General features: G+C 35.3%; 1 protein-coding gene across 2 annotated transcripts in view; it reads left to right on the top strand.

Annotated features, from left to right (window-relative positions):
• The first annotated feature begins 210 nt into the window (after positions 1–210).
• Positions 211–21,737, top strand: part of hdac11 (histone deacetylase 11) — a 34,018-nt gene continuing 12,491 nt past the window's right edge. Inside the window, exons 1-8 of one of the 2 annotated variants that reach the window (XM_067388050.1) lie at positions 211–417; positions 887–947; positions 1,119–1,267; positions 1,755–1,852; positions 4,791–4,907; positions 11,684–11,726; positions 14,498–14,574; positions 16,162–16,224. In XM_067388050.1, the coding sequence (XP_067244151.1) occupies positions 913–947; positions 1,119–1,267; positions 1,755–1,852; positions 4,791–4,907; positions 11,684–11,726; positions 14,498–14,574; positions 16,162–16,224 (582 nt within the window). In that variant the 5' untranslated portion in view covers positions 211–417; positions 887–912. Of the gene's footprint in view, positions 418–886; positions 948–1,118; positions 1,268–1,751; positions 1,853–4,790; positions 4,908–11,683; positions 11,727–14,497; positions 14,575–16,161; positions 16,225–21,737 lie in introns of both variants that reach the window. The other variant, XM_067388049.1, reaches the window with a different exon arrangement.

The following is a 21,737-nucleotide window of genomic DNA, read 5'->3' as shown; positions in this document are numbered from 1 at the left end:
AGTAAAATCTGGGTTCTGAGGGGATTAATAAAAAAAGCAAATGATCTTTCACATTATGCCATTTGAATTATTATTATTATTTATAGAGTAATAATAAATTATGAATTACTTTCTAACGTCTTCATTTAATTTAAACTAGTATAAAACTAATTTTAGAAAGTTTAGAGTTCAGCTAGGTTGTTGTCATAATGACGTAGTGAGGAACGCGTGCGTAAGGAGCGCAGCTGCCCTTCAGGAAGGGAGGAACTACAAGCAGACTATATTAAACATGCGCACAATCCTCTTGTCTGCAAATGTTTAAGAGAAACAACAATAATATCCATTAAGAGGATGGTTGAATGTGTTTTGTCCATAATAAACGGCTAGACGACGAATAATTTCACCGTAGAAATAAGAGAAATATAAAATGGCTGGCAGGTGAGTCGTGCAGATTTCACATTTACAGCGATTTTTTTTCCAAGCACGTCAAAAAGAAAATGCCTTTGTAAAGTTGGGTCCGGCTGTATCTTGCAACGAGTATTTTACACGTCGCGTTAGGTCCATTTTGTTTATCTGGAGACTTCTGGAAGGATATTCTAAAGCGAAAATATTTCCTGCTCAGTTGCGTCTTTCAAATTCCTAGCGCGCTTGCGCTATACGTGCAAAGCATCCTGGGATGTGTAGTTTTGCTAGGACTTGTTAAAGCTTGATGCAACAAAAAGTAAATCAAATACGATGTATGCATATTATTAACCGCAATATTAATAGCAACATTGTTCTTGCCATTATCATACATTTATATATAATATAAATGGCAACTATAAAAAACTTAATGCTTACAGAAAAAGAATCCTACATAAACAAAGTGATTATTCTGTACTTATATTGTTGTTTTTTATGTTTCAAGCTGAAATTTGACATGCTGTGGCCACAATGTCCAAAAAAGAAGATTCAGGAGGAAAGAAAAGGTAGGTATTGTTTACCAAAAGTTCACAGCTGACTATGTGCTGTAATTTTCTACTACACATATGTAATGCAATATAAAGGCTAATGTACATTCAAATGGTCATTGCTGTAAAAATAATTCCTGATGCTCACATGAGCGTGATTATTTACATTACATATTCATCTTTCTACAGTTCCCACCAAACTGAACTTTACGCAGAAGTCCCTGCGTCATGCCTGCCTATTGTCTATTCCCCAGAGTACAACATCACCTTCATGGGTCTGGAAAAGCTGCATCCCTTTGATGCCGGCAAATGGGGCAAGGTCATTCGCTTCTTGAAAGGTGCGCAGCACCACTGCAGGTGCAGTTTGCCATAGAGGCACTCTGACCAGTGTGTAAGGTGATCTATGAAATACAATACAAATGAATTGGGGAATCAAAGAGCTGCAAGTCAGTGCAGAAATGAAGGATGGAGGGGAGTACACTGTAGGTGAAGGGATGTAGAGAAGGATAGAGAGAGGAGCAATCAGTGAGGCAGAGATAATGAGGGAAGCTGAACTCCCCTCGGGAACAGGAGTAAGAGGATGTTGGCTTCTCAGCTGCTGCTGCTGCAAGGTCAGGGGCAAAGTGTAACTCTGGCAGCTCTTCAGATAAACTAGTCAGCAGCGCAAGCTCTTTTTCCTCATTAGTTCACTTAACGACACAGAATGTCTACACTTCCTAGAAAATTTGCTGAGCTCCCACGGCTGTTTTTTTTTTTTCCAAGTGTCAGATATTCATGTTCACATTCATTTTGCTTTCATATGATACATTGATTTGTTTCCAGAAGAGCAGTTCATCACCGATGAGATCATCGTTCCAGCCCGGGAGGCCAGCGAGGCAGATCTTCTTGTGGTTCATACTACACGTTACCTGAACAGACTCAAGGTAGAGGTGCAGTGTCTGCTGTGTCCATGCCCTGGCATACCTTTTCCTGGCACCCATAATTTCATATACTGATGGCAAAAGGTTACTATAAGCAATACAAATAGTCAATTATAAAAGCAGCATTCTGATTTTCTAATCGGTTTGTCCTTTACCTCAAACTGGCTGGCAGTAACTGCAAATGTACTTATTGTAGACCTTCTATGAGATCAGTGCCAAAAGAAGAATCAATTTTAATCTATTATAGCCCCATTGTGACTGTGTGGACATTCCCTACTTTATCAAAAAGACATCTAGACTTCCTATTTCATCTCACCAGCAATGAGCCAGTGATGCACAGAGGAAGTGTACAATAGCAAATTGCACTGGATTACTCAAAGCAGGCCTTTATTTCAATCCAAATCAATCAGTTTGCAGTCTTTTGCAAAGATTGCAGTCTGCCAAGAATCTCTTATGCACCCATGCGTCAGCTGCCCTATCATGCAATCTGTGCAGTGAGGATGATTTAAAGGAGCAGTTCACACATAGATGAAAATTATGTAATTATTTACTCATCCTGGTGGTGTTCCAAACCCGTGAGCTCTACAATAATCAACTCAGCCAAAAACTACCAGATGAAGTAAACTTTAAATTTTGTGTGTAAAAATATTAATAAATATATTAAAGTAATATTATTACATAAAACATTTCAGTTGTAGACTCCCAATGAAAAAGTATAGAAAGTTTGTGAGTACCTTTTAATAATTCTTTAGTGTTTTTACAAGATGTAAAATAAGTCTAAGGTGTCCCCTGAATGTGTCTGTGAAGTTTCAGCTCAAAATACCCCATAGATTTTTTTTAATTAATTTTTTTAACTGCCTGTTTTGGGGCATCATTAACTATGCACCGATACAGGCTGCGGCCCCTTTAAATTGTGCGCTCCCTGCACCCCCGAGCTCTCGACTATAATACAGTGCATTTACAAAGTTCACACAGTTAATATGACCCTCAAATGCATCTTTACAAGATGTTCATCATGCATACTGCATGCATGAGTCGGATCATGTGAGTATAGTATGTATTTGGATGTTTACATTTGATTCTGAATGAGTTTGAGGCTATGCTCCGTGGCTAAAGCTAACATTACACACTGTTGGAGAGATTTATAAAGAATGAAGTTGTGTTTATGAATTATACAGACTGCAAGTGTTTAAAAATGAAAATAGTGACGGCTCTTGTCTCCATGAATACAGTAAGAACCGATGGTAACTTTAACCACATTTAACAGTACATTAGCAACATGTTAACGAAACATTTAAAAATACAATTCACAAATATCACTAAAAATATCATGTTATCATGGATCATGTCAGTTATTATTGCTCCATCTGCCATTTTTCGCTATTGTACTTGCTTGCTTACCTAGTCTGATGATTCAGCTGTGCACAGATCCAGACGTTAATACTGGCTGCCCTTGTCTAAAGCCTTGAACATGGGCTGGCATATGCAAATATTGGGGGCGTACATATTAATGATCCCGACTGTTACGTAACAGTTGGTGTTATGTTGAGATTCGCCTGTTTTTTAGAGGTCTTTTAAACAATTGAGATTTACATAAGAAGGTAGAAGCAATGGAGTTTGAAACTCAATGTATGTCATTTCTATGTACTAAACTCTTGTTATTCAACTATGCCAAGGTAAATTCAATTTTTGATTCTAGGGCACCTTTAAAGAGGCGGTTTATAAGACTCATTTGTTCACGAATTGGATTACAGGGTGAATGTTGCAGAAACTGGTTCAAAAGAGTCATTTGGTTATGAATCCATCTAATTGCGTTGTATGTTTGAATTCACTAAAAAAAATAAAAAATCAAATTAAAGGAGTCATGTGGTCGTGAATCAGACTACACTGGTTGTGCTGTTTTTGATTCACTAAAAAGAATGAAGAGTCATTTGTTTGTGGAAACAAAGTACAACAATTGAACCGTATGTCACTGTGTGAGGCCAAAAGGACAACTGAAAAGAAAAAAAGTTGTTGTTTTGCGGTGCATGGCCTTTTTTATCATACCAATTTCAACGGAGACTGCACGCTTGGATGAAATTGAACTTCTTTTGCCTTAGGGCTGTGGATTCAGTGCAGGTGTGTTGCCACTGAAAAACAATACAGGAACGCTGGCATAGAATTGAGATTGTTCAAATGAAGATCACGATTAATTGTAAAATCAGTATTTGTACCTATTCCTTTCAAGAAACAATGGTGTAATATTTTATGCCATTTTAAGACGTCTTCAACGTTTTCATTTTGTGTTCATGGAGAAATCATTTGGATTTAGAGTCACGCCAGGGTGAGTAAATAATTAGCATTTTTGGGTAAAGCTTCTTTCCTTTCAATTCATAGGCCTTCGAGCCCGGACGTATCAATATTTGTTGATGCATGTGTTGCTTCAGTGGTCGCTTACTGTAGCTGAATCCCTCTGCTCTCTGCTCACTTATGAAGGCTTATCGTACAACTACTTGGTCACCCTGTAAATCGGCTCTGTGTATGTATTCTCTCTTTCCCTTAATGCATGCAGAACGCTATCTTGGAGGGCTCCAGAGAGGTATCTGAGTTCTACTGTGACCGAATCTTTTGTACTTGCTTCACACTTTTTCACTCTGTAATATGCATTAGTACAGCCTATAATCCTGCTTTAACATTTTGCCACCAGTTTGCATTTCCACTAAATTATCACCGGTATCATATATATTCCACTCCCAGAAGCTAGATTTGAAACCTGATTTACTGTCCAATCCACAATTTAATTTCTGATATTTACGGGATCTTTTTTTATTTTATTTGTTACAGTATCCAAGAAAAATTGTCACAATATTTTCATTATAATTTAGAAGTCATTGTAATTATAATTTAGACTCTAGTATCAGGATTGTTTACTTAATGTGCATGTGATTTCTTCTTCTCTCAGTGGTCTCTGGTAGTTGCCACCATCACAGAAATCCCACCTCTCCTGTTTCTGCCCAACTTCCTGGTGCAGCGCAAAGTTCTGAAACCTTTGCGAACGCAAACGGGAGGAACCATCATGGTAGGCTTCAAATATACATTTCACTCAGAAATGTAAGTGTGGAGATTAAAACATATAATAGGGAATTTATGTTCATACTAAACTTATTAGCTTTGCACAGTGGAATGGCTTGTGGATTCAGATTTATTAAACAGTTTCATATCATAATTCTGCACTGTTATGTCTCTTGTCAAACACTCTTGACCTCAGCTGATATGGGTAATCAACTCATTTGCTCAAACAGTCACACTTTTCTTGTGAGATCCATAAAAAATACTGTATTTCTTTTGGTCAAAAAAACAAGAGGAAAAAAAAAATCCTCAAGGAAAGTGTACAGTATTCCATTCCCTCATAAAAATAAATCCTGAAGGATTCTGATGGCAATTTTCTTATAGCTTCCCAACACACAGTAATATAAAACAAAAATGATATGTTTTGGAAAACCGAGTTTAACAGAAACCTCTTGTACACCCTGCGGTCATAGGCAGGTGATTTAGACATAGTCAATACAGTTGGGAAATGAAAAAGTCCTGCACAATGCTGTAGCTTGCAAATGTTTATTAGATGTTCTTTTAGACATTTTTAGTGAATTTGGGAAGAAGGTGCTTTTTTCTGCTTTTAATAGAACACAGGTCAGTGGGACTATAATGATCAGCAAAAGGATAAAATTCCCCTGTAGGACATCAAAAGGAATTAAAAAAAAAAATCTTTCAGGGTTTTAAAGTTTTATAGCTGCCCAAGTGATTTCCTTTTATTGTCCAGCAACAATGCAATACAAATGGGGGAATGATAGATTGCACGTCTCTACAAATCAAATAAAAAGGCAAAAGAAAATCCTTCAGTTTATCCAGTAGTATCTCATGTGAGATGTAACAGGGTCTTATTCCTAATGCTGTGTTTTTGTTGCAAGTGAGAAGCACAAAGTCAAAAAGAAATGCTGTACCTATTGCTTTTGGATTGTTTTTCTGTAGGGTTTGTACAACAGCAGGTGTTATACTGCTCAGAGAATGTTATACAGTGAGTCATTATCTTGCTCAAGCTCCAGCTCCATGGAGTATTGTTCAAAGTTTTACTAGGAAATAGGAACATTTGGTGACTGAAAGTTGTTTGTGAGGGCCTAGTTTGGGCCTTTCATTGGCACAAGTTGAAATAACCTGGGGAGGAACAGCCGGTAGGAAAGGCTCTGAACATCTGTGATAGAAACGCTCTGAGAAATTTCTCACAGGTAAAACAACCGCATTAACAGCCTCTTTTGAAGCTATCATAGAAACAGACACATTACTTGCTGCTTTTCTGCTTTGGAGTTAAGCAGAAGAAAATAAAGGCTGAGAGTACTACTTTAATTCCTAATGAGTTTTCAGTGTTTTATTTCTCAGAGGAAGTTTCTGTTTTTGGATCTTAATAACCAGCTTGGATGTTTGTGCACTTGAGCCCATGACAGTTTTCTCTGTAGGAAAGGCTTTCTGATGTTTAAGTAGTTGTATTTAAATATTTTATTTGCTCAAATTTTAGCAATAAGTACACAATTAGAACACAACTGAGGTTTGGTATCATTTGGTATCTCTACCAAGACAAGGCAAAACAAAAAAAGTGCATCCACAGTATTTATCTACAGTAATAACAGTAATGCTTTTCATTTTTCTCAGGAACATGTGAGTGCTTGTCCGTAAAAAGTGCCACAATGCTTGGGTAATGGCAGGGCCAGTCTTTTTGAAACTCCAAATCAAATGAAACAGTTGCTTCCCAAAATGATTTACTGTTGCTTTGAATAGAATCAAAAATTGTTGAAGAAATAGAGACTGTGTTTAGGAAACGAGAACACAGTAAACATATATTTAATGACATTATCTACAAAACAATTGAAACATTTGTTGTATAATGTTAATAACCCCTAAAATGTATTGACTTGTTTATTTCTTTAAAAAAGTGAAAATTGAGGTTACAGAGAAGCGTTTAAATAAACTGGGAGGCCATTTTTTGAGAATTTAAAGGGTTAGTTCACCCAAAAATTGTCATTAATTACGAATCTTTTGTTTCGAATCAGTGGTTTGGAGCACGTATCAAACTGCTAGAGTCACGTGAACTATTGAACTATTCGTAAAGCTTCGAAGCTTCATGAAGCAGTGTTTTGAAATCCGCCATCACTAGATATTGTTGATTTAAAGTCACTATTTTGTTATTTTTGGCACACAAAAAGTATTCTCGTTGCTTCAAAACATTAAGATTGAACCACTGTAGTCACATGAACTGTTTTAAATACATCTTTAGTAGCTTTCTGGGCATTGAAAAAGGGAGTGTTATTGCTGGCGATGCAGGCCTCACTGAGCCATCAGAATTTATCAAAAATATCTTAATTTGTGTTCCGAAGATGGAACGACATGAGGGTGAGTAATTAATGACAGAATTAATAAACTCCTTCTGAAGTGAAGCGATGTGTTTATTAAAAAAAAAAACCCATATTTAACAAGTTATGAAGTGAAATATCTAGCTTCCTCCAGACTGCCTTTCGTATTCAACTTACGAAGAAAGTGTAAACTGGCGTCGCGTCAGTTACATTTTTTCCGTAAGTTGAATAGGAAAGGCGTAGGACGTAGTGCAATCTTTTTGAACTCTGAATACTGAAAGTTGAATACAGAAGGTGGTCTGGCGGAAGCTAGATATTGTACTTCATAACTTAAATATGGGTTGTTTTTTTCACAAATGCATCGCTTCGCTTCAGAAGGACTTTATTAACCTCTCGGAGCCACATGAAGTACGTTTATGATGGATGGATGTGGATGGAAGCACTTTCTTCAGCTCATACTCGTTGATCTCACTCACTGCCATTATAAAGCTCGAATGCGTCAGGATATTTATTAATATATCTCTGATTGTGTTCATCAGAAAGAAGAAAGTCATATACACCTAGGATGGCTTGAGGGTGAGTAAATCTTGGGGTAATTTTCATTTGAAAGTGAAATAATCCTTTAACTAAGATTAATAAATGCTGTAGAAGTATTGTTCGTTCTTAGTTCATGTTAGCTAATGAAACCTTATTATAAAGTGTTACCATTAAAACAGTAATTTATTGTTTACTGATTGGCCCCAATCACTTCTATTGTAAGTGCCTCACTGTAACCCTGATTTTTGTTTAGAGAAAAGGATGGACAAGTGGAAATTAACAATTGATATAAATGCTGTTGATTGAGCTGAACCCAGGATATTCCTTTAAGTCACGTCATTGTCAATCTTCTACCAGCAGTACCATCTTGAGGACGTCCTTCCCTAGTGTGACTTTCTATCATCCCTGTTATTCCAGCAATGTAAAAGACTGCAGTAAATTACTTTGCAGTATGCCAGGTGTTCTCCACAGTGCATCTGCGCTCTGACAGACCGCACTGCGCGGCAGACGAACTCGCGATGAGTGTGCTCCACACGTCCCTCTCAGCCCGAGAACATAATTATACCTCCCATTGAGCCCTTCTCACGGCCTGCTAATTGACTGCCATTTCAGTCAGCAGTCGACAGGCTGGATGGAGCTGTAGTTCTGGTTCGGGGAACATGGGAGTGTGTGCGGGCCGTCCCCGTCTTAGGTAGTGCACAAGAAAGTTCAAGGTTAGACAACATCCACTGTGTAATTGTGGGCGTTTGGGAGGAATTATCATAATGGGCAGACTCGAATCATTAATCTCTGCTCTATTGTTGTGGATTTGTTTGTTATCAGTCTTAATGTGATGATTATGAATGAGATCAGATGTGCACACTTTGTTTAGCTTTAATAGCGCTGCTTCAGTTACAAATAGTGCAGTTGAGATGTAGAAAATGATTTTTGAGATGCAGAACGTGGCGGTGGATGTTTATATAAATTGATGCTTTTCACACAGAGCGGTCGTGATGTCATTTAGGTAGTTTGACTAAAAATAGCATCGAATCTGAAGAGGATACGTTTGGTGTGCCTCAAAAATAAGGATGGCCCAGGGCCAATGTGAATGAATGACTTCTAATTTTATGAATTAGAAGGCATTGCTAGTACACAAATTTGTGTTCACTATATACTGATACACTGCTTGGGGAGTGAAATGAAACACATGAAACATGTAGATTTGTCAGTTTGTACCAAAAGTCTGAACAACAGTTTACACATACATACACACATATACACTATACACACACACACACACACACACATTTTATATATAATATATAATTCTAATATGGTGATTTTCTGCTCAAGAAATATTTCTTTTTATTATCAGTGTTGAAAACAGTCAAAACCATTTTTTTTGGGTCAGTAAGTATTTTTATTTATTTTTTAAATTTTTAATAAATTAAAGAAATTAATACTTTTATTCAGCAAGGATGTATTAAATCGATCAAAAGTTACATTAAAGACATTTATAATGTTACAAAAGAGTATATTTCAAATAAATACTGTTCTTTACTAAGTTCGTTAACTTTCTATTTATCAAAGAATCCTGAAAAGAAATATTGTACACAAATATTTTGTACAATTTTACACAATAAATGTTTCAAATCAGCATAGAATGATTTCTGAAGGATCATGTGACACGGTACTGTATATACACACGCATGCTGTTGAATGGTAGTGTATATACAGTACACACACACATACTGTTCACCTGAATAAATGACATTTTTCATATAAGTTCATTTATTAAAATAGAAAAAAGTTTAAATTGCAATAATATTTCACAATATTACTGTTTTTACTGTGTTTTGATCAACTTAATGTGGTCTTGGTGAAAAAAACATTAAGAACCCTGTAATTATTCCAAACTTTTATCCGGTTGTGTTTGTATACAGTATGTTATGTACATACAGTAGCTGATCTACTGGCACAAAAATCCATCTTTTATTGAGGCTTGTATAGACTTTTTCCATGTTGCGTTTTCTGTTTCATTGAGAGCACTGGTTGATTTGAATAAAATTAATCATGAGTAAATTTATATGCACTCTGGTCCTTGAATTGATTGAAATGATTGCAGACCCAAACTTTTGATGCAGTTTTACTGATGGATCTCCTATCAGTAGAAACCCCAAAGAGAGTGAGAGCAAGAGAAAGTTAAAAAGGAAAGATAGAGCTGAGTTGAGCTTAGCTGTGCCTCCCAGGAACAGCTCAGGGCTCCAGGCTCACTGATAACCTTCTCCTTATGCAAAGCCATGCACTGGCTGCAGCCAGGGGATTGAGCTCAAGAGCAGTGTGTGTGTGTGTGTGTGTGTGTGTGTGTGTGTGTGTGTGTGTGTTCAGTGTGTGTGTGTGTGTGTGTTCAGTGTGTGTGTGTGTGTGTGTGTGTGTGTGTGTGTGTGTGTGTGTGTGTGTGTTCGTGCATGTGTGGAGCTCTCTACTTCACGAGTGACTGAAAGTAGCTTTAAATGCACTCAGAGGAGAGTCTCATAAGTGTATTGGTTGTATATCAATTCTAGATGCAGTTAAACTTGTCTAAAATTATCATTAGTCATTATCTCAGAGTGTGTCCGTAATAGATGGACAACACCAATCAGAAATAATATTGCATAGTTTCTGCTATTTTTCATTTAATTGTTTGTTTTCGTAAAGATAAAAATGGATGTCTTTAAAAAGGTCGCGCCAGGAAAAGTTTAAGAATTGCTGTCAAAAGTCAAAATGAAATAGCTTTAATTATACAGTGCTTTAAGTTGGTGTATTGTTTGTCACTGCATTTTATATGTTCTGTTTAAATATATAAAGTATTTTTATTCAGTAAGAATTTATTTATTTTTTATAAGAAATGAATACTTCCAGAAATAGTATCATGGTTTCCACAAAAATATCAAGCAGCAATAATTGTAATAATATTTCACAGTAGTTCTGTCGTTACTATATTTTTTATCAAATAAATGCATCCTTGGTGAGCAGAAGAGACTTCTTTCTAAATATTAACTTTACAGACCCCAAACTTTTGACTGGTAGTTTGTATATATATATATATATATATATAAAAAAAATCTGGAAAAAGAAATTAAAAACCATTTATGGAAATTGCCCCTCAAAATAAACTAATAGAGGCAATACCACTCTTGAAGCCACTGCAGATACTAAGTCCTCTACCAAGTACTCAGATCTTCCAAAGGCTCATGGAGGCAATTAGATTACTTGTGACAAGAAGAAATGATAAAAGAAAATGCGATCTGGTCTCATTTTGAAAGACGAGTGAAAAGCTGATTATTATTTCAACAAAGCAGCATCAAGTTTTCTTTTTATTGCAAACCTCATTGGAATGCACCACTCTTGGGAGATGGTCTTATCTGTGATAGACAAATGGATAACACTTGCTGAGATGGAAACGCCATTTTAAAGCCATTTCCTGTTATTCCACTGCCATTAAATATGTACGATATATTGGATTTTCCCTATGTTAATGTGAGATAATAACAGAAATAAAGTAAAACTAAGAAAGAAGACACATAAGTGAATAAGGGAAAGAATATATGAGGAAACCATTAACAACCGAAATAAATGTCTAAAATGAGTGTGTTTAAATATTCGAAATATGCAGGCTTTGTAAAAAGACACTAAACCCCTCTTAAGCCATTAGTAGACTATATATGCACAGAACTTCTGTGTGAAGTTGAAAGGATTTGTAATCAGAGATGAAAGAAGTTCAGATAATGTTGTATCCTCCCTCAGCTTTAGCGCCAAGTTACTCTGCTTTTGATTTATCTGGCACATGAGCAGATTTTTGTTTTTCTGTTAATTTATTGATGACTGGAAAGGGGGAAATTCTAGCTTGTTCTCTCTCTCTCTCTCTCTCTCTCTCTCTCTCTCCTTTAATACCTAGGCTGGAAAGCTGGCAATGGATCGAGGATGGGCAATAAATGTGGGTGAGTTCTCTTACTAATGTTCCCAATCATCACTCAAAAAAATAACTGCAGTGAGAATTAGTGCATCTTACTGTAGTTGATGGATTTTCTGTGTGCTCCCTGCATATTTGATTCCATCTCAGACATACTGTTGATTAAGTAATTATTGTCAAATATACTAATATTGCCTAGTCACAACAAATTCCATGTCATCCAAGATGCTCATGTCTTTCTTTCTTCAGTTGAAAAGAAATTAAGGATTTTGAGGAAAACATTCCAGGATTTTTCTCCATATAGTGGACTTCAGTGGGTTCACCGGATTGTAGGTCCAAATTGCAGTTTCAATGCAGCTCTAGCGAAATGATCGGTCATTTTCTAAAAAAAAAAAAAAAAAAACATTGTATACTTTTTAACCACAAATGCATGTCTTGCACTGCTCTGCGATCAGCCACGCATTATTTTAGAAAGGTCACAGGTGACGTAGGCGGAAGTACCATGTTAGGCTGAAAAACTATTTTTTCCCCTTATTTTCCCCTCCAACTTCAAAAGTTCCCCTCCAACTCCCCCTTCAAAATCATCCGATATCGTTGTTTTACCTTTTTTTGTAAAGAACGCCCTTGGGTTGGGTTAAAATTCCAATCTGGATCTGGATCAGCACTTCGCGTGACCTATGTAACGTGATTATGTCATGCATGGCAGATTGCAGAGCTAGTGCAAGATGAGCATTTGTGGCTAAAAAGTATATAAATGTTTTATTTTTATTTTTTTAGAAAATGAACAATCGTTTCGCTAGACCCTTATTCCTCTTCTGGGATCATGTAGAGCCCTTTGAAGCTGCACTGAAACTGCAATTTGGACCTTCTACCCGGTGAACCCCACTGAAGTCCACTATATGGAGAAAAATCCTGGATGTTTTTCTTTTCGACTTAAAGTCACGGACATCCTGGATGTCAGTCAGTAAATTATCAACTAACATTTTCAACTAATCTTTTAAGGACTGTCTAAGTTACAATGTCCTATTTTACATATATTTTATATTTATTAAAATTGCATATAGATGAGAAATAATAAATTAAACATGGAAAAATTCTAAATTAAAAAATAATAAAATAAAAATTCCACATTAAAAATGTAACAATTACATAAAATAATAATAATATTAGTAATAATAATAATTTAAAGATGCCCTAGAACTTTATAAGTTCTTAATATAAGTCTAAGGTTCCCCCTGAATGTGTCTGTGAAGTTTCAGCTCAAAATACCCCATTAATTTTGTTTTAATTAATTTTTTTAACTGCCTATTTTGGGGCATCATTATAAATGAGCCGATTCAGGGCTGCTGGCCCTTTAAATCTGGTGCTCCACACCCCAAGAGCTCACGCTTGCCTTAAACAACATAAAAAAAAATTCACACAGCTAATATAACCCTCAAAATGAATCTTTACAAAGTGTTCGTCATGCAGCATGTCTAATCGTGTAAGTACAGTGTTTATTTTGATGTTTACATTTGATTCTGAAAGAATTTGAGGCTATGCTCCGTGGCTAACGGCTAATGCTACACTGTTGGAGAGATTTATAAAGAATGAAGTTGTGTTTATGCATTATACAGACTGCAAGTGTTTAAAAATGAAAATAGCGACGGCTCTTGTCTCCGTGAATACAGTAAGAAACGATGGTAACTTTAACCACATTTAACAGTACATTAGCAACATGCTAACGAAACATTTAGAAAGACAATTTACAAATATCACTAAAAATATCATGTTATCATGAATCATGTCAGTTATTATTGCTCCATCTGCTATTTTTCGCTATTGTTCTTGCTTGCTTACCTAGTCTTGATTCGGCTGTGCACAGATCCAGACGTTAATACTGGCTGCCCTTGTCTAATGCCTTTCATAATGTTGGGATCATGGGCTGGCATATGCAAATATTGGGGGCGTACACCCCGACTGTTACAACAGTCGGTGTTATGTTGAGATTCGCCTGTTCTTTTAAACAAATGAGATTTATATAAGAAGGAGGAAACAATGGAGTTTGAGACTCACTGTATGTCATTTCCATGTACTGAACTCTTGTTATTTAACTATGCCGAGGTAAATTCAATGTTTGAATCTAGGGCACCTTTAAATAGTCATGTTGTGTACCATTGGTCCTGGACTTGTAATATGTGTTTGAGAAATTAGTTAAAAGGGAACATCTCTTTAATATCAAGATGTAACAGGGCTGTCCTTTTTGGTAACTTCATTCAAAAATCCCCCAATTATGGCTATGTATCGATGTATTCACTATTCTATTCTCATCCTCATTTCTGAAGAAAGTGGGTGGGAAAGTGTAGCTCCTGCTACCTCAGCCATTTCCCTCATGCTGATGAGAAACAGAGCTGCTCTATGCCTTTGCATTGCTAAACATTAATAGACAATGGACGACTGTTCATTTAAATGCGCGTGCTGTTCCTCGAAGGGTGTTGCACAGTAATTGAAAGGTGTGAATCAGCAAGCGGGGTCGTGTGAATAAGCAATAAATGCTAATCAGCAACCGGCCCGCTCCCGTAGAGGAGCTTCCGGAGTGCAGAGTCGTTTAATGAGGCTAAATGTGGCGGGTCATGGAAGGACAAATCGGATCTGTTGCCTGAATGTATAAATATGATCCTAATTAAAAGGTAGTTTCTCAATCATCCACATTTTGAGGGAATATCCAAGTGGAAATTTTCGGTTGGTACTGGAAAACAGGCGCCATTTTTAATACAACATTCACTGAGTTTAAAGGCCCTTTTCTTGCTTCTTTTGCAGGAGGAGGCTTCCACCACTGCTCTAGTGACAAAGGCGGAGGTTTCTGTGCCTATGCTGACATCACACTTGCAATCCAGGTGAAATGTTACCAGAGATTGCTAATGTATGATATGAAACATTCTCAGTATTTTGACTTGTTGCTTACTGAATTTTTATTTCCAATGAGCAATGCCAATAAATAATATTGCTGAAGTTGAATGAATAGTTATTTTACTCAGTTCTTTTTATTAAAAATTATTATTCAAAATTCACTTAAAATGTTTTATTATTTAATTTTAAAATGTTATCAAACATTTGAAATAAGTTAATATTTTGAAAATATTTTTAAATGCGTATAGTCGGCCAATTGTTTTTAAATTACACTAGAAACATATTATAGGACATACAAATGATCAAATAAACTGTAAATGTAACACTCTTATTTAAGCATCTGCTGTTGTTATATAATTTTTACGTTGGAATTTAGCACTTTTGAGTAGTGGATTTCCTATCATGTTCAGTATAGTCGCAGTTTGGTCATTTAAAAAAGTATGTTGTTTTACTCTAATAAATAATTCAGGGGACCTGTTACACAACTTAAATAAATGCATGGTTGCAAGTTAAAAATTCAAATTTATTGTTTTAATTAAAACTTTTAAGTTGCAAACATTATTTTGTAGAATTCTGTTGACATAATAATGTAGATCATTACATCAGCTTAATATTGTCTGTGATTTAAAATCAAATTTCTGCGATAATTGGCTTTTTAAAAAAAATAGGTTGTAGTAACTTAATGAAATTAGGCAGTGGATTTCTAGATCCCAACATGCTTTGCATAGGACTGCATAAGGAGAAAAAAGATTGAAATCAAGTGTTAATTTGTTTGTTTTTAGTGAAGGCAAAGACCTGTTAGTTTTTAATGCTGTTATGTTTGACATTTAAAAGAGCTTTTGTAATGTTGAAGTTTTTGTGGTTACCATTGTGCTGAAGAGAAGATAAATGATGATAAACACTACACTGATTCTGTAAGCAATGACTGTGCTAATGCCAGTGACAAGTAATATCTTACTTGTTCATTAAATATACATGTTAAATAAGTTATATTATCATGTGCTATGATAGCTGTTGATTTGAACTGAAATATATTTTGAGATTAATTCGTTCCAGGACTACAAGTCTGGTAGGAGCAACTTAATTTGTTTGAGTAATCAACTTAAAAATGTGTGTTTATGCTACAAATTAAGTTCCTCTAACTCAGTGTAGCTTGTTGGTTGAACATAAATTCCCTCAAAGTTGTCATAACTCAAAATAATTGATGCAAATTGTTGTGTTAATTTATTCTGTTGTTGAGCCAACCCATTATTTTTCAGAGTGGAACAGAGATAAGAGGATTACTTACATAAACATGTCATTAAAACTTTTTACTTTGGAAATGCATGTAGCGTTGCTCCCTCTCAAACAGCCCAGCCTTGGAGTTTATCCTTTCATTAAAAAATCCTGCACAGACTCATGCGTACGAATTCATGTACCATCTTTTTACTGAAACTCATTCATTGATTTCCTTTTTTTTAACATTCATTCCACTTTAAGACTGTTACTATGTCATGAGATCCACAAACCTCTTTGCAATTTGTTCCTCTGTCAGGCACAACCTAACTTCCTCCCTTGTGTGTTTCCCTCTGCAGTTTCTCTTTGAGAGGGTGGAGGGAGTTGCCAGGGCCACCATCATCGATCTAGACGCCCATCAGGTGAGCAGTCCTTTTCCAGCTCCACTCTGTCAGTCAATGGAATTGACGCTTGGACGAGATAATACCCCCTTTTGGAGGTGAAATCAATAATTCTGCACTCCGATTACTAATAAGCAACAGCTTTGACTCTTCTGCTGCTGAAACTTGCTTTCCTCTGTTGACATGGCTCTGTTAGTGTTGGCTGTTGAGTGTGCCATTAAGATGATTGCCATGGAAATTGCTACTCCGTGACAATGCTACTTTTTGGGGCTGTCAAGTGTGTTATGTTATGATATAGACTTGTGCCGATATTCGGTAATGCGATAAATCGCGATAATGAATATGCACAATATTGTAATCGTCGGCACTTTAGAATACCGTAAATAATAATTTATTACCAATTATTAATTTTTTATAAGGCAATTAAGAATACTTTACCCATCAATCGTATAAAATGCACAACACCGCTGTATTCTGCGTCAAAACAACACGCGCTCAGATGTAAACAATACCAACGTGCACGAGAAGCACATGGCGGAACCAGTGGAGGAGACACGCTGAATGAAAGTGCGCGTTCACTCTCTGACAGCAGAGGGCGCTGATGGAACAGCAGCGTGCAACGGTTACCACGGAAACCGTGCAAACAAAGTAACTGCGCTAGTGAAGTTTTTAAAATGCTTCAAACAGCCATTATTTTTTTTGTAATCTCAGTGTTGTTCATAACGGCACCAAATACTGAATACTTAAAAAATACTTAAAAGGATATTTATTTTCAAACCTAAACATTTTTATATTTTAATCTGGACTACAACATGCCCTAATGATTAGAATGTTCTGATTATTTATTATTGTTCAGTAAAACTTTGAAAACATACAGCTTCATTAGTTAACATGTTAATTCATTATCATTAAACTGACAGTGAAAAATACTTATAAAGTATTAATTATTATTAACCAATTTTAATTTCTTAGTTACTATTTAATAACATTACTAAAATCAAAATAACTTATTTAATGGACCTGAGATAAAACTAACAATGATCAGTTGTGTTTCTAAACTAACATTAACAAAAAATAACACTTTCTGTAACAAATGTAGCTATTGCTCAATCTTAGTTAATGCATTAAATAGAGTAAAGTGTTAACTGTTGTTCTTTATAGCCTAATTCTTTTGCATTTTAATCTGTTTGAACATTTCAGTCAGAGTTGTTTTTGTTTTATTACAAAAAGAGTTCTTAAACCTGTTAAACTTTGACAAAAATGGTTTTGCAACTTATTTTAATATTGTGATAATACCGTATACCGTGATAAAAGCTTCATCAATTAATGCAATTATGAATTATGCGCAACATGAAAATTTGATACCGTCACATGCCTATTATGATACATGCTCTTATAGTATGTAATGAGGTGCTAGCTTTTCTTGTAGTTCTTTTACCAACTTATAAGTGCATTAAATAGTCAGATCATAATTTTTTTATAATTTTCCCCCCTGCGGTCCACTTAAAGGTTTCTTTCCCCAAAGTTTTACAGACATAGTGTAAATGTAACTGTTTTTTTGTTTTTGTTTTCTGTCTTTAAGAAATCTTTGCAAGTTTTATATTTGCATGGGCAATGTATTTGTACTCTGAATGGAATTTGGGATCAGTGGGATTTTTCAGTAGGATTTTTTCTTTTTTAACAAAAAAGTTAATACTTTTATTTATTAATAATGCATAAATTGTTTCAAAGTAACAGTAAAGACTTTTACATTGTTGCAAACTATTTCTTTTTGAAATAAATGATGTTCTTTGGAACTTTTCATCAAAAAATCCAGAAAAATTATGGTTTTCAACATTGATAATAATAAGAAATGTTTCTTGACACTGGAGACTGAAGAAAGAAGAATAACAAGAATAAATTTCATTATCAAACATATTAAAATAGTAAAGAGTTATTTCATGTTATTATTTTTTACTGTATTTTTTATCAAATAAATGCAGCCTTGAGCAATCTCAAGAGACTTCTTTCAAAAGCAATCAAAAGGGGGAGATTTTCAGTAATAATAGAAGAATAGTATAAGTTGTTACAGTTTTAACACTTACAGAATCTTTACTTACTAATCAATATCAGTGTCTTTAAAAGATCAAAGAAGATTTAATCTAGCAAGATATGGCCCCTTTAGAGATCAGGTATAAATACTGTAAGAAGCCACTCTGTTGGTCTTTGCAGCAGTAGAATATGTCATATCCAATGCAGCACTGAGATGATAAATTATCCCGATCTTTAATAAAATATGACCGTTCTTTAATCATTCTCACTATATTACGGGTTTTATGATCTTTGACTGGGAGTGTAGACTGCATATTGAAATAAGCCATATGTCAGTCACTGTTTTATCCTTAACCTCATGATATTTACTTGGTCACAAGTGTATTTATAGGCTGACATACAACTGAATTAACATAAAAGGAATTAAGCACTTGTGAGATTGTATGTTTACTGTGAACTAGCATCTCTCCATGTTCATTGGGGACAGTGAAGGTGAGCAGAAAATATTTTGTTTGACGTTGTGTTTACCCAAGTGAGAAAGAGAGCAGGATCAAACGAAAGAGACAAGGGAGGGCTTGATGAGATGACAGAATGAAAAAGAGAGCGACCTCACAACCAAAGACTCTGAGGTAGAGTTGAATTAAGCTGCAGAGCTCTAAATGGGCAATCGGCTACAAAGAGTTTAAGATGATGGCTGTCACACTCATCACTTCTGAGAAAACCATTATTCTTTATTGTCAGGTTTTTGGTGAGTTAATGATGGGTTTCTTAGTTTTCAAGATAATTTGAATGAAAAGTAAGCAAACATATGTTATATATTATTAACATATATTAAATGAATCTGCAGTGGTCAGGTGGTACAGCGGTCATGTGGTACAAGTAGGAGCTCTCAGAAAACTCCTATCTTACAAGCTCTAATTATGAGCTCTATGAGGACTTGAATATTTTTTTTTGTAAACTATACTAACTGGAAACACAGGCACATGAACAAAAACACAATGAAACTCAGTGTGACCCTGACAAATAAAAGTATGAATTTCTTTAAAAAAAAAACAACAACAAAAAAAATCAGTCTAAACTTAAACTTTTAGAGTACATATTTATCATTTCGCGCACCCATATCAGTCAACCACTTGTCTTAACGTGTCATATCCTTCCCTCCTTAATTAGTGTAAATCAACATGTTTCCCTCTAATTTGCTATAAAGCACTCTCCTTCCTAATGAGTCACCTCCCCTGCTAATTAGCCCAGCCTATTAATTAAGTTCTCATGGACCCAGGAGCTGTTGTTTTTGATAATTTTGGTGCTACAGTAGCACAAAAAACTGCTATAAGCATTTTTAAGTGTGGCTTGATTGTAATTATGGTCTTTTGCTCATTGACTAAACCAACAAGATCAGATCAATACCATTGCCGGGTGAATAATTCATGGAGGGCCGCAAGCAGAACAAAGGTGGGAATCTTCATGTCGGCATATAAATGGACCTAAAAGCGCTGTCTCAGCTGGGTTTAAAGGCTGTGAAAATATCGAGAGGGGAGAAATTGGCGTTAAAGCTCCAATTAAAGGCTTAAAATTATGACGTGTAATGGCAGATGCTGGTCTCTAAAGGCGACATCAGTTGCATATATGAATTCATTAGTGTGTGCTATAATAGCCAGGATTATCTGCACAATGAGACAACAAATTGTTAGTCCCCTGTATGATGGCATATTAAGAATCAAAGTACTTAAAGTAGTTGTTAGCATCGCTGGAATGCAATGAATTAAAGCAACAATTCTTATTGTTTAATGAAATATTATTAAAAATGATTTATTCGTGCACTTCTTACAGCAGCATCTCTTCCCTTCTCTGTAGACTTGTGCCGATATTCGGTAATGCGATATATCGCGATAATGAATATGCACGATATTGTTATCGTGGGCATTTCAAAATACCGTAAATAATAATTTATTACCAAATATTACAATTATTATATTATTTTATAATGCATTTAAGAATACTTTCCCCATCAACCGTATAAAATGCACAACACCGTTGTATTCTGCGTCAAAGCGACACGCGCTCAGATGTAAACAAGCCCAAAGTGCATGAGAAGCACATGGCGGAACGAGTGAAGGAAACGCGCTGAATGAAAGTGCGCGTTCACTCTCTGACAGCAGAGGGCGCTGATGGAACAGCAGAGTGCAGCGGTTACCCCGGAAACCCCATAAACAAAGCAACTCCGCTGGTGAAGTTTTTAAAATGCCTCAAACATATATTTTGATATGGACTACAACATGCCCTAAACATTAGAAATGTTCTGATTATTTGTTATTGTTCAGTAAAATTTTGAGACATACGGCTTCATTAGTTAACATGTTAATTCATTATTACCAAACTGACAGTGAAAAATACTTATAATGCATTAATTATTCTTTGTTAATGTTAATTTCTTAGTTACTGTTTAATAACTTTACTAAAATCAAAATAACTTATTTAATGGACCTGAGATAAAACTAACAATGATCAGTTGTGTTTCTAAACTAACATTCACAAAAAATAATACTTTCTGTAACAAATGTAGCTATTGCTCAATCTTAGTTAATGCATTAAATAATGAGACATTATTGTAAAGTGTTACCTGTTGTTCTTTATAGCCTATAATTCTTTTGCATTTTAATCTGTTTGAAAATTTGACTTTATATTAAATAAATTATATTATATTAAATTATATTAAACCTGTTATACTATGACAACACTTTTTTTTGCAACTTATTTCATTATCGTGATAATACCGTATACCGTGATAAAAGCTTCAGCAATTAATCGCAAAATGAAAATGTGATACCGTCACATGCCTACTTCTCTGATGACGTTTACTGGCACCAGTGCGGGAAAACCTGTCGCTCACATGAGATCACAGCAATAGCAAACCACAATCGGTCCCGCCCACATTTTCCCCTGTTTGACAAGCTAGCAATTTCGGTTTCATGCTGACTTTAAGACAGGCTGATACAGCAGTCGTATTAGACTTATACTGACACCTAGTGGTGTGGATTTACTGTAGCATCACTTGAGAGTAAAAATTTTCGCTAATAACGTCATTGCAGAAATTTGCTATTTGCAGTCAGCTATGATTAATTTGCTCCACAACCAAATGTGTCCGATAACAGGAGGGTTACGGAGATCAAATGAGTATTCAGCCGGTCACGTGATTCAAACCAGCTGCCCCGATGAGGCAATCTGCTTCATGTAAAATAAAACCACTTTTATTTGGCTACTATATATATATATATATATATATATATATATATATTTATTTTTTTTTTTTTTTTTTTTTTTTTTTCAAAAGTACTATTCATATTCTTTGTGTAACCTTTTTAATTAGAACAAAAACTTTACACAACAAAAGCAAAGGTGATCACACTTCAACATAAAATTCCAAACACAAAACAAATGATGTATAATGTTATGTAAGTAATGTTATTTTTTACTATTATTTTTAAAAATATTAAATATTAAAA

The sequence above is a fragment of the Chanodichthys erythropterus genome, chromosome 6 (genome assembly GCF_024489055.1).
Source record: "Chanodichthys erythropterus isolate Z2021 chromosome 6, ASM2448905v1, whole genome shotgun sequence".
NCBI classification, from domain to species: domain Eukaryota; kingdom Metazoa; phylum Chordata; class Actinopteri; order Cypriniformes; family Xenocyprididae; genus Chanodichthys; species Chanodichthys erythropterus.
This window is presented reverse-complemented; position numbering and strand designations above follow the sequence as displayed.